The sequence below is a fragment of the Lytechinus variegatus genome, chromosome 10 (genome assembly GCF_018143015.1).
Source record: "Lytechinus variegatus isolate NC3 chromosome 10, Lvar_3.0, whole genome shotgun sequence".
Taxonomy (NCBI): domain Eukaryota; kingdom Metazoa; phylum Echinodermata; class Echinoidea; order Temnopleuroida; family Toxopneustidae; genus Lytechinus; species Lytechinus variegatus.
In genome coordinates this window covers 34634926-34648778 of record NC_054749.1, presented here as the reverse complement: position 1 = coordinate 34648778, position 13853 = coordinate 34634926, and the positions used below count along the sequence as shown (strand labels likewise).

The 13853-nt window shown below is 39.3% G+C and overlaps 1 protein-coding gene across 2 annotated transcripts in view; it reads left to right on the top strand.

Moving 5' to 3' along the window:
* The first annotated feature begins 5104 nt into the window (after positions 1-5104).
* Positions 5105-13853, top strand: part of LOC121422263 (meiosis regulator and mRNA stability factor 1-like) — a 30482-nt gene continuing 21733 nt past the window's right edge. The window contains exons 1-4 of one of the 2 annotated variants that reach the window (XM_041617177.1): positions 5105-5305; positions 11103-11152; positions 11824-13218; positions 13572-13765. In XM_041617177.1, coding sequence (XP_041473111.1) covers positions 11131-11152; positions 11824-13218; positions 13572-13765 — 1611 coding nt within the window. In that variant the 5' untranslated portion in view covers positions 5105-5305; positions 11103-11130. Of the gene's footprint in view, positions 5306-10969; positions 10990-11102; positions 11153-11823; positions 13219-13571; positions 13766-13853 lie in introns of those variants that run through there. The other variant, XM_041617178.1, reaches the window with a different exon arrangement.

Here is a 13853-nt window from a genome sequence, read left to right as displayed (position 1 = left end):
AAACTAGTAACCCTCCATTTATAAAGGGAAGATTGTTAAGATTTCTTCTTCACATAAATATTTATATGCTCTGAAAATCAAGAGTAAAAAGTTAGTGGATTTTATAGCAGATGGAAATCTAGTCAAAGGATTTATATGAAATAGAATAAATAGAAAAAAATACCCCAAGTAGAATGGACAAAATTCCCAGCCATTTTTTTTTGTAGATAGAGTTAAGGCTTTGTAGATAGCCATAGTCTTTCAGTGGTGATTATGAATGAAATCATGTAAAATGGAAGGTCTTAAAATGCAATAGGAGTGTAGGTGTTATCTCTAACTATCTGGCTGCCTTGTGTGTCAATGTGCATTTATGCAACCTAATCTAACCAGTGGAATAGTTTTCACTGTACCATTACACCCCTCCATAGAAAATGGGTGATGCATTATTCGTGCAAAAATTAAGGAAAACAAGCAAACTTGTAATTCAAATAAAGAATAACATTTATCATGCCGTCATCCTGTGGGCACCAAAGGGAAAAAAAAACAAGGCTTGCAGCTGTCTTGTATATGCAGGTACAAACAATTGACTTTGTTTAATTTAGATGTACAGAAGTGAGTATCATGATTTGAAAAAGAAAAGTGTGTCTTTCAATATGCTTAGTTGTGTGTTGTGATTGTAGTGAAATTAGTGAGTGCCTATGGTCAGCTAGAAACAAAGGAACTCATTCAATAGCATGCATTGGTCTAGTTTGAGTATTTTTAAAATGCTACTATTTTTTCACTGACTAAATGATTAAGAAATAGGGAATTTTAAAATCATGACTTTGTGACCAAATTGAATTATATATCTTTATTTCTATATATTTATCAAATTTGTTAGTAGCAGTTTTGTTGTTTTGTTTGTTAGAACGGTGATTTGCTAAAGTTTATTTCCATAGATATGAAGTACATTTATTTATTTTTGTTGTTAATAAAGTCAAGTTCCTAACCACACACATTCTGTATCGGACCTCATTTTGTATCTCTGTGCTAATAATATGCAACATTATAGCACTAAGTGCTGCATATTATTTCCCCGGCTTTAGCACAGCTACACTGATCGGACACTCGAGCATTCAAGGAATTCCTTCCTACCATGTACCCATTTACTACACCTAGGTGAAGAGTGGCAAATGTAGAAAAACACCCTGTCAGTGCTGCAGTGGGACTCAAACCCCGGACCTTGCAATTCAAAGTCTGGACACTTATCCACTGAGCCACAAAACCTCAACAAACAAGCATATAGAAGTATCTTTGGATTATGAACATTACAGTTAAAATGTCACAAATTTAAACAGTTTTATTATGTAGTATGGATTTCTTTTCAAGGCCTCTCGAGGTATGCTATGTACCTGGTAAGATCACCTCCGTTTCCAGTGGCACTTCCCATCTAATCAAAACAATTATTTTCTGAGAAAACTATTGCATAGTTCAAAGGTCACCACTATATTCGTAAGCACTTCCCATGAACTTCAGACAAAAGGGGTAATTAGAAATTATGCTGGGTGTCCACTGTGCCCCCCCCCCCCATGATAGGTATGCTAGTGATTTACATCCAATCTCTTTCAGAAAAAAACTGATGTTACAAAGCTGACATCATGTTTACATCATGTGATGTTGGCTATTATCTACTAAAAATGATGTGGTGGTGGTGGTGATTTTATACCTGACTGCTAAGAAAGCATGAATGCTTGTAAGCAAGCAACCAGAGGACCGACGGCTTAAGGTCCTCTCAGAAGGACCTGGTACTGAGGATTAATGCCTTACCAAAGGGCACTAGCGCGCCAAGTGGGAATCGAACCCGCGTCACCGGAATACGAATCTCCCGCTCTGCCGACTGAGCTATCGCTCCTCCTCGATGTAAAATTATATTTCAAAGTCCATCTAAGAAAAATTTGAATTGAATTAACAGAGACAAATAAAACGAGCACAATACTGAAAATTTCATCAAAATCTGATATAAAATTAGAAAGTTTTGACATTTTCAAGATTTGCTTATGGCTCTCAAAACAGTTATAAAATTTATGCATAACTCGGTGACATGCAAACTTTTTGTTGGGGCGGACTTGCCCTAAAAAAAATTGAGTCATTTATTAATTTGGTGGAACATAATTTATATTGTTTAGGCTATAAACATATACCTTAAAATCATATCCTTTACATCCGATTTTTTTGTTCATTTGATACTACGGAAAAGAATAAGATTTAAAAGCGACATATTAAAAATGATGCCTTTATGTTGCAATCGTTTAATTATTAAAACTTCTTGAATCAGAATGAGGGTTATTTTTTTTATTTCATTGTAAAGTCAACTTTTATTAAAATAAGTTGTGAAGGAAATATTTGAACTGGGTACAATGGTACATCAGTTTACTATTTCCCTAATGTAAAGGACCATTAGTAATGATTGAGATATTACGATGATACAAACAGGATTGCAGTATTTTCCGGGAGTATTTTCAAAATTTCATCCTTCCTCGTTTCTCAACTTTGCCTTCTATTACTCATAATCTTCGAGAGGACATTACCCTTAGATACCAGTTACTTCCACTCCTAAGCAATAACAAGTGGTCAATAATATAATAATGACCCTCACACAGCACAATCACCTGTGACTCACCACAAATTCTCCGAATTGGTACCTCTCCCTCCCCTCTATCTTTGTTTACATCCTCCAACACATTTGGGATGAAAACTACTCCCGGAAACTACTACTTTCATTTCTGACACACTTCTCAAAGTTTTCTACTCTAGTAAACACGTGTTTTGAGAACGTCGTCAAATAACTTAATACTTTTTGTGGATTTTATCATCTCACTTGGAGCAAATTTCATCCATTTATCTTTCATCCCATCTCATATTCAAGTTTTCGTACTACCGTCTTTTCAACAAGAGAAATAACCAAAATACCGCTTGTGCTAGCCAAGTTAGTTTTGTGATAATATTTTTTTGTCAAATATTGGGATCGTGCAATAATTGGAACACTTATTGGAGGACTCTGTCGGATGTCTCTACACGCATAAAGTCGGTTAATGGAGAAGAGCTTATTACCATTTCATCTTATAACCAACCCCCGCTTCAGGGTTTTTTGTGCTTCTTTGATAAAACTGAATATCAAAGTCATCCATTATGTGTTTTTGATTTGGCAAATATTTTGTCCCGGAAGTGAACAGATATAAAAGTGCAATATGAGACATGTATTGACAAGAAAAATAAAAGTGGGGCTCGATCTCTCTGGAAATGCAAGAATTGCCGGAGAAGAATTAGAGTACTGAGGCCTACTATGAGTGGTTTGTTGTGGGGGGGAGGCCGAGGGGGCGGGGGCAAACATGAAGAGGTGTTTATACTAGTTGGACTAAGAATCTCATATATCCATCTGCTCCGTAGGCCTACTTGTACTTTCCTGGTCTCTGGCCTCTATCTACTTGTTGCTCTACTTCTCCCCCCCCCCTTCCCCCCTCTCTCTCTCATATAAAATTTATTAATTTCCCTCTGTTTTATTCAATACTTCTCCTTTCCTCCTCCTCATCTTCTTCTCCACCCCCCCCCCCCCTCCCCCGAGCTAATGGTATAGCATAATTATGCTCATTCATCGGACCCTCTTCATTCTCTACTCAACTCCCACTCCCTTTATAATGCCTCGAATGATCTATTTTCAGAGAAAGCTACCATTTTTCATAGTATACCCTTGGTTGAAAGGCATGCACCACCGTCGCTCATATTTTGACACATCGCCCGTTCTGGAAAAACAATCCTGTTAAGCATGCTGTCCAAATTTTCAATAGAAGTGGCCCATATGGCGCCCCTGGGAAGCGTGTGTCATGATCCCCACTGGCAGCACCCCTGGAATTCTGGTAGGCGTGGCAAAATGAAGAAATATGACCAAAATGACCCACATTTCGTAGCCTCTTTTGGGGTGCTTGTCAAATATAGATCCGCATATCACCCCCTGTAAAAAAAAATCGTTCCATGCAGGCCCCTGAACTAGCCCATGGCCAGCACCACCCCTGTCCCTCCCTTGTCTTTGATCTTTTTCTTCCTCTTTTCAATCTCACTTTTTTATTCTCCTTTTTCCCTCTTGTTTTCCTTTTATTTCCCTTTTGCTTCTCCTTATTTTCCTTCCCTAATTTTCTCCATCATTATTCTCACTTTCTTCTCCCTTCTTCCGTCTCTTTCTCCCTCGACTTCTCTTCTCTGTTTTCTCTTCTCACAGTCATTCAAATAGGGCCTTTTCATGGCAGTGTATACAGCCACACGCGTGTGTCTTTACCATCCAGCCACACGCGTGTGGTTATATCCAGAACACCTATCTGTGGATACCGCCACACGCCGCCAGTAATAACAGTAAAACACGTACGGTACTGGTATGTATATGTAGGTCTGACCGTCTATATCACGATCAAAATAACCTCATTTCTTCATTAAATTCTTACATTCTAAACCCCTTTGATATCCTTAGATCGTTTCAATTTCATTCTCACCGTCTTCTCTCCTTGCTTTTCTTGTCTTGTTACAAACGGTCGTCTGTTTAACAGCAAATTCTCTTTTTCTACTTGTGTCGATTCTGGCTTCCTTCGCGGTGGCAGACCCATACAGCGTTAGCGCAGCACAGTGCACAGTAGTACTAGTAGACACACAGTTTGGGTTTACGTAAACCCAAACTGTGTATGGGTCTGCCACCGCGAAGGAAGCCAGAATCGACACAAGTAGAAAAAGAGAATTTGCTGTTAAACAGACGACCGTTTGTAACAAGACAAGAAAAGCAAGGAGAGAAGACGGTGAGAATGAAATTGAAACGATCTAAGGATATCAAAGGGGTTTAGAATGTAAGAATTTAATGAAGAAATGAGGTTATTTTGATCGTGATATAGACGGTCAGACCTACATACCGGTACGTGTTTTACTGTTATTACTGGCGGCGTGTGGCGGTATCCACAGATAGGTGTTCTGTATATAACCACACGCGTGTGGCTTGATGGTAAAGACACACGCGTGTGGCTGTATACACTGCCTGTCATTCATTGTCTACCGCCACCTCGTGTCTATACAAATAAATATTTTGTTGCACAATCTAATGTTATGAATGGGAAAATCTTGGGGAAAATGAACGCGAATTTTGTAACACGCGCGTTTTGCATTCAGTGTGTGTGTAATTTTGCGGTGGTTGGCTTTGCATGCTGCTCGTATTTCACGACAGACGAACTGACAAGACATCAGTAGAATCTTTGCAAATTGCTGACATTTTCTAACCAGACAGAGAGCTGAAGTTAGACTTTATGTTAGACGGGTAAGTTGTTGACGATAAGATGATAGAGTGAGTGAAAAATTGAACATTTGGAAAGCTTTCGAATTTACAGACGTTTTGAATATGTGACTGACTGACATGACCATGAAATTGATGAATACTGATGATGTGATGTGAATTGTGATGATGTGAACTTTCGACTCGCCATGATTTGCAGGACTGATGTTCATTGATGTTTTCATTTGTTGTATGTTGTCTGTTGTTGAGTATAATTAAATGACTGACCAAATTAAATAAAAGTATAGATCTACCGCTATATATATCTTATATTTCTATTTATCTATATTTTTCTATTTATCAAATTTCTTAGCATGGCGAGTGAGTGAGGTTTTGTTTTGTTTGTTAAAACACACAGTCATGACACATTGACACTTTTATGACAGTGATTTTATTTGCTTAAATTCACCCCGGGCATGCCTAGCCTGGAGCACTGTTCTCGCCAGTGTTGAAAGTGTGCATCACATGCCACACATGTAAATTTAGGGTGTCTGGAGAAAAAAATTATTTTTCTTATTTCAAGAAAATATCACATTTTCTTTGTGAATTTGAAGAGAAATGACCTTCTTCAGACTGACAGAAACGTAACATTTTTGAAAAAATTCCAATTATTGGCTGCAAAAAAGAAGAATGAAATTAGGTCAATTTTCAGCGTTTCTCTGCCATAGACTGTGTAGTTAAGAAACGGGACACACACAAATCCAAATTTTCAGCTTCTGAGAGCTGTTATAAATTTAATTTTAATGGCAAAAACTTGTCCATAAAGTGTCCGATAGGATTTTTTATGCTCTTTCTGATGGTATGATTTTTATAAAGATTTTGAAACCAGATCACAATGAAAAATTGCGACAAAGTGAAAAAAATTGTGCAAAACAGAAATTTCATTTTCCCATAGAAAACGCATGGGGAAATAACAATCTCAACACACACACACAAATAAGGGTCTGCAATTTATCTCTAAATCCTTATTTCAAATAATCCTATAAACTTGTCCTTACTGTCAAAAGAAACCCCTGAATTTTCTCTTTCCTTACATGCCAAACAAGTTAATAATCAATTCAGATCACATTTTTCTAGCAGCCTGAACTTCCCCCCAAAAATGTGCCATATTTTCCCCTAAATTGGCCTGTTTTATGCTGACACTTTTCAGTGTGGCTTCAGACACCCTAGTAAATTCCACAAGCTGTTTGGGTCACGCCCAAAACGCAAGCGGCACATCCAAAATTTAAAAAAAAAATTCATTCATCATCAATCTCAAAAGTAGGATGGGGGGGTCGGGTAGCCAGGCGGCTTCTAGAGAGTAAAAATCATTTATTTACTAACGTAAGCTTACTCTCATACAAAGCCAGGTCTTCCTGGTAATTGACCCACACGACGGAAGCCAAAACTTGAAACTTTCACCCCCGAGATTTCTACTTTCCTTCTAAAAGATCTAGCCCTAAATCATGTACATGGGATAAAACTTCATGTCCGACATTTCTACACCCTCGTTGTTATTTTTGAACAAGAATTCATAAAAAAATGAGAAAAATATTGTGAAAAGACGGAAGAGACTTGCCCGATGTTTACGCCGCCATCTTGCTTCCTATTGTTCTTCGCCAACGTTACAGACGCGTGCGTCGGGTAACGTCTCTAGAAGCCTCCTGGAGTCCTGGCTAGGGTCGGGTGTCCGGACACTTCGTATTTTTGAAGCCTTCTTTTTTGTCTTTGGATTACACTAAGAATATGAATTCAATATGTGTAGTCATCCGCTATTTAGTTCTTTATAATAATTAATATTTCCTAACATTTTATACTAAAAATTGCTAAAACTTCGCTTGTAATTTTTTCCAAATGACTTTCTGAAATTGATCGTCCGGACACACAACAACTGGGTATATAATGTTAGGATGTTTCAGAATCATTTCGGCAACAGACACACTGTGATCTTACATGTATTTTTGATGACCGGATAATATCCATGCATAGACACTGGCGCATTTCTACTTGATCATCATCATCATCTGTACGGGAGGCCGGAGGGTAGGTAGTCCTTTAGATCTCCCGACGTTAACACTTATGTCTAACAAGCACAGTACGGGCATGGATGTCAGACAATTAAATGTTTGCTTGATTTGACCAAAAAGAATCTAATCCGTGTTTAAATGAGTTCCATCCGGCTAGCCAGCGCACCGGCACGGCCAGCTGAGCCGGATATGCATTCTATATTTGGAACTGGGCTGAATTGTCTGCGGTGCGAGACTGCATGACATATAGTTTAGAAATATCTAAAAGTATATTTTAAGGTATTTCTAATCAATATGTCATGCCAACCCCCCACCCTTAGATCCTGCATCGTACAGATCAGAAATATGCCTAAGACTTTGCAACATCTTTCTGAAGGGAATTTTATTTAATTCAAAATGATGAAAAACACATTTTCAAATTCTCAATTTTTTGAAAAAAAAAAGAATGTGGTAAAAATAAATAAATTGGCGAGCGGCGTGAAACAGCTGCCGATCTGATGACCAGTTACAGGTTTAAATAAAACTTAAGGGTAGGCCCGTTTTGAAAGTCCATTTTTGATGCACGTGTACACGGCGTGTTTTTCGGTCGTGTACACGTGTACACGTTGTAAACACTGTGAGAGCGAGTTCTGTTTTCATGTCGACACGGACCCGCATCAATATGTCATAAAAAGGGGTCTATATAGCCTAAGTCACGGTTTTAAAGCTTACCTGAGAAGTTTGAAGTATCAATCCACAAAAATTGGTGCAAATTAAAAGTTTACTCGGCTTAGCAGCGCATTAAATTAAGAATGCAAAAGAAAATCAGTGCAGGGCCCTAGCTATCGCCGACGCTCGGTGGATGCGCATTTTGTATACTGTACCGTACATGCATGCACAGATCGCTGCAGAATAAGTGTAACTGAAGTTATCGATTAATTTTCATTATTATGTTGCCAATTTGAAGAGCGTTTGTTTGTAGGCTTGTGTGCGAGCGTATAACACGTAAGTTGTAGCGATGATCGCTATCGCAATTGGTGATTCTCAAATTGACTCTGAGTGTGATTGAGCAACGCTTTCGAGCTTTTGAGACGGGAGCAGACCCTTTTCGTGCCGATTTCGTGGTACAAAAACGTGAGTCTCCAGAAAGAATGTGGATTAAATTGGCGATTTTGAAAGTGAACTCACTCTGGATTAATTGAAATATGTTGACATATTAGTAATTAAAACATGTGCAGTGTCTGAGAACTAAGATTTAATGTGAGGCTGTGAGCTTGTTTATGCAGATGCTACCGTGTACACGGTGATGGAATTTAGTACACGTGCACTGACTTGACCGTGCGTGTACACGTGTACACGTGTACCCGAAACGGGCCTACTTAAGGGTTTGCACTTAATTGATTCTGTACTACCAAATTTGACCCATTATCAGTTTTTTGTTCCAAGTTTTTTTGCAAGAAGAACTTAAAGGAGAATGAAACCATTGGAACAAGATAGCTTGTGTGAAAACAGAAAAATCAAAGAAACAGATCAACAAAAGTTTGAGAAAAATCGGACAAATAATGAGAAAGTTATGAGCATTTGAATATTGTGATCACTATTGCTATGGAGATAGCAAATTGGCAATGCTACAAAGATGTGTGATGTCACTGATGAACAACTCTCCCCATTACTTTAGTATATATTTCACTTGAATTGCCTCTTTTATCACATCTATCCACAGATCATGTGTTCTTTCTACATGAGGGCATGTAATACATATTTTTTAAGAATGCATAATGGATAAAGAGTTTGTATCATCGTAAGAAAAAGCAAAAAGAGACATTTTGAGGGTATTTTATAGTCCACCAAAGGGAAAGTTGTTCATCAGTGACATCACACATCCTTGTCGCATTGCCAATGGGAGGATTAGTGATTGCAATATTCAAATGCTCATAACTTTCTCATTATTTGTCCGATTTTTCTCAAACTTTCTTTATTCTTATTCTTTGATTTTTTTTGTTTCTACACAAGCCTATTTGTTCCAAAGGTTTCATTCCCCTTTAACCTTTACCCAAAATTCTGGAAGAGTGCTGTGGATCCCAGCAGTCAGGCTTCCAGTTCTGTGCCATTTTCATCCATCTCAATGATTGGTGTGGTGTCTGCTCGGTGTCATTTTTGGCTCAGATCTCTATCTTAAAGGGGTTTGCTACTCATATGGTGAGCTGAACCGCTGGTCTGCCCACACCTTGTCCAGTCTGATCTTGAAGCTATTCACAGTCTGAGCTGTAACTACTTCTTCAGGGAGTGAGTTCCAGTCATTTATGACCCGCTGGCTGAATGAATCTTGCCTCAGTTTGGTCAGGCATCTGGGTTTAGAAAGCTTCAGACTGTGACCTCTTGTATTGCCTGCTGAAAGTTCAAAGAAGGCATCTCTTGGGATGCGTTCAAATCCATGAACAATTTTGTACACTTGGATCATGTCTCCACGACGTCTGCGGTACTGAAGGGATGGGAGGTTGAGTGCCTTCAGTCTCTCTGTGTATGAGTGATTCCTAATAGCATAGATCATTTTGGTTGCTCTCTTTTGAACTTTCTCTATGGATTTAGCATCACGAGAGTTGCCATAATCCAAGATGGGTCTGACAAGTCCTTTGTAGAGCCTTGGTATTGTAAATTTATCTCTGCATTCAAAACTACATCATATACATGAGAGTACGCCATTGGCCTTTTTCACAGAAGAAAGAAAGAAGAAGAAGAAAAATGGGCATCTGTTCTGTCCAATGCAATTTTTGACAGTCTTGTTGTATTGGACAAGGAGGCACGATAGCTCAGTCAGTAGAGCGGGGGTTTCGGATTCTGGTGTCTCGGGTTCGATTTCCAAATGGTCTGCCCTTTGGTAAGACATTTATCCTCATTACCAGGTCCCTCGGAGAGGACCTAAAGCTGTTGGTCCCCTGGTTGCTTGCTCACAGGCATTTGTGCTTTCTTAGCAGTCAGGTAAAAAACCTAGGTATGAATGACGGTGGATGCTTGTGAAGAAGGCAGCCTGGCTCAGTGTGTCTGAGCTACACATTATAACATCATACATGTATGCTTGTACACAGATGGCTAGCCATCTCAAACACGGCGTGAGGGACCTATGCCCTATATGCACAACATGTTTTCCCCTAAAAACAAGGGTTCTGATTTTTTAATGAACATTCTCTTTTTTCCCTGTAAAATTGCACCCAGGTGGTGTTGAGATTCCATACTTGCTCTGGCTACAACTGCTATGAGCTATGAGCGATGAATTCCACACTAATTGAATCACTAACTTCAACCCTGGATTTAATTCTAATACACTACCCTAAACCTAACCATAAATCTTGTATTATAAAACCTTATTGCAACTCTAACCCTACATCTTAGATCTTGTACTCTTAAAGCCCAGAGCAGTTGCCGCAGGAGGAAATGTTGCTCATCGATGTTGATTACTAGATTATGATTAGTTACAAAATTTCAATCATTCATAGACCTATATTTTGATGAAAAATGTATTTTTGGTGATAATCGAGAATTGATTTTTAGGGTATACATGTAGGTTACCTGTACAGAGTAGAAGAATGACTATAGTCTATAGAGGTTGTGTACTGAAGTAAAGCATGACAGAGTCCACCAGAACGACATAAGAAACAGAGACTGTCACTTTTGGACTAGTGCTAGGTGAGTATGCAGTTGGAAAACGGATGTCCATTGGAAAGGATGAAAGTGATGGTGATGATGGTGCGACTGTGTACAGTTTTAATTACATTTGGTGTTTTTCTTTCATATTACAGAATAATTTAGACAAGGAATGGAAAAAGAATGGACCACTCTTACGAGAAAGGTAGCTTTTTAGTTCACCTTCTTTGAATTTACTTGTGAACTATTGTATTTATTATTGTGTATTAAAGATTGTTTTTGTTGTTTACGTATATTATTGGAGTTAGTTGAGTACATGAATATGTAACTTGATGTAAGGATAGCAGGCTAGAGAATGCTCCATTTGTGGGGTGTTCATTGGACTCAAAAGCAGCACTTGATCAAGATTTTTTTTCTAAATTTCTTATTTTGTTTTTCACAATTGTTTTTATTTTTCAATGAAATTTGTCAATGAAACTCCTGTGATAATAAATCATGGCATAAAACTTCTATCTACTATATTTAACAAGCAAATGTAATGAAGATTTTAGGGTAAAAGATAATTTGTACTAGTACTGGATTTTTACACAAAATCATATGTTTGTCCCAGTTCTCGGTCTGATGTAGTACATACACAGAATTATGTAATATTTTGTATCCACTTACCTCGGTGTCACAGATTTGGGCTCAAAAGATTTGCAAGATTTGAAGAAGAGAAATCCAGAATCACCTCGGCAAGTGGTTTTTATGTTACAGATTTTTCAGTAAGTGTTACTTGTGTAGTTGGGTTAAGCATTAATGGAGTAATGGTACAATAATTGTATATGTGATGTCTTACATTTATTAGAAATTTCTATGAATTTTCATTGCTTCTAGGTAAAGGGTTAAGACGAAGCAGGCGTGGAACAGATGATGTGTCTGACAGTTACAGTGGTGTGGAGAGAGTGAGAGACTGGGATAGGGGGAGAAACAAGCATGATGGTGATTGCAGCCGAAGATCAAATTCACCAGGACTAAGGGTTCCAAGATATTCCCATCATGGAGATGAAATGTCTAGAAGCAGAAGTGTAAGTGAGGACAGCTATCATCACTGTCATAGTGATGGCAGTGGAGGGCCGAAGGCTCGGAAACAAAAGATAAAGATCCTTCAGAGACCAAGGCATTCTTCCAGTCAGAGATACAGATCGGATCGGGATATGAATTCTGGGTTTAGGGGATCATCTCCAGATGTAGTAGACCTTGATGATGTTGGATCGAGTAGCAGTCAGGAGGTGTCTGGGGCATCGTCCAGTCAGTACATGACTGCAGGACAAGACCCAAGCCCTCCAAACACCATGGATGGTGAGAGACAATATGAAGCAGAGAAGTGTCCAAAGAATGTTGGTGAAGTGCTGAAGCCGGAAGTCAGCGGTGATGCCACTTGTGCTCCGAATCCACTCCATGGAGGACTTCCTCATTTGGCTAACCTAGCAGGACTGCAAGCAACAGCAGCCATTGATGCAAGTTTATCTTCGAGTATTCAGCTTCTTCAGTATTACCAACAGCAGCAGATACTAGCAGCACATTTAGGACTTACAGGTCTTGGACAGGCTGGTTTGTTCCCTAGCCTACCCCTTGCTCCACCATTACCATTGACAATGCCTTGTGCAAATTCCCTTCACACCCCTTTCCTCCCATGCTCTTGTGTAACTTGCCAATCAGCCGTGCTAGGCCAAGATTTGAACCGACTGCTGCCTCAATATGGTCAAACTGGACAATATGCACCACACATGCCTTCATTGCCAGTGCCTCACCAACCGGGGTCAGCTCCACCACAAGGCCAGGATGTCCAAGCACTACTCAGACTTCTACACCAGAATGATGGACATGACGTCCAAGCAACTGTGCCGCAAAGCTGTCAAGAGTGTGCTTATGAGCCAGAGTGCAATACTGCCACATGCCATGCCCCTCATGCCAATAAGCAGCCACCACTACCACCACCACCACCGCCAGAAACGCCATCACCGCATCAGTCTTCCAATCCTCCAGTTGGTCAGCAACCACCTCCTGTCCAGTTATACCAGGGTATGCCGGGTAGTCCTTTCAGACAGACCGGAGGGTTGCCACCAGGTTCAGGAGTTGGTAGCAACATTACACCCCTGAGGCAAGCCCTTACTGGAACCTTATGCAGTAGTCCTATGCATTCACTGATTACTCAGCTGAATGAAAGTGGTCTCTCAACAGTCAGTGCCATCCAATTCCAGAGTCCTGACAAGCTCAACTCTTCCAAAGGTATGCACCAAATATATAATGAAAGGACACATTCTTCTTGTTGAGTCAAACTTTTAAGTTAAGAGAGACTGAATATATTTTGAAATAATGGTAATCAGGGTCGCTCAAAGAAAATACTGTTTACATGACAACAAATAAAAATGCAAAATTATATAGGTTTGATCACGGCCAGATGTATTGCACAATCTTGAATGATGATAATGATGATATTGCAACTTTCTAGTGCTAATTATAACATTGTATTACTCTGGCTAAACATTAATATTATTGGGAGCCCCATGATGCATGGCACTTGAGTCATATGATATCCATAGGGAAATGGTTGAACCTGCGTTACCTCTCTCTGTCTCCAGCCGAGGAGAATCCCCCTATTGGAGTCTTCTGGGACATCGAGAATTGCGCCGTACCAAGAGGAAAGTCTGCTATGGCTGTTGTTCAACGGATCAGAGATCAGCTCTTTGCAGGACATCGGGAGGCAGAGTTCATGTGTGTCTGTGATATCAACAAGGAGAGTAGCACCATCATACAGGAACTTAATGATTCACAGGTAAATACTAGTACATATTAGGTAGTTTTCATTCCTCCTGTAATTGTGATTGATAATTTAGCGTTCTTTGAAAGGGCAGTTGGTGTCC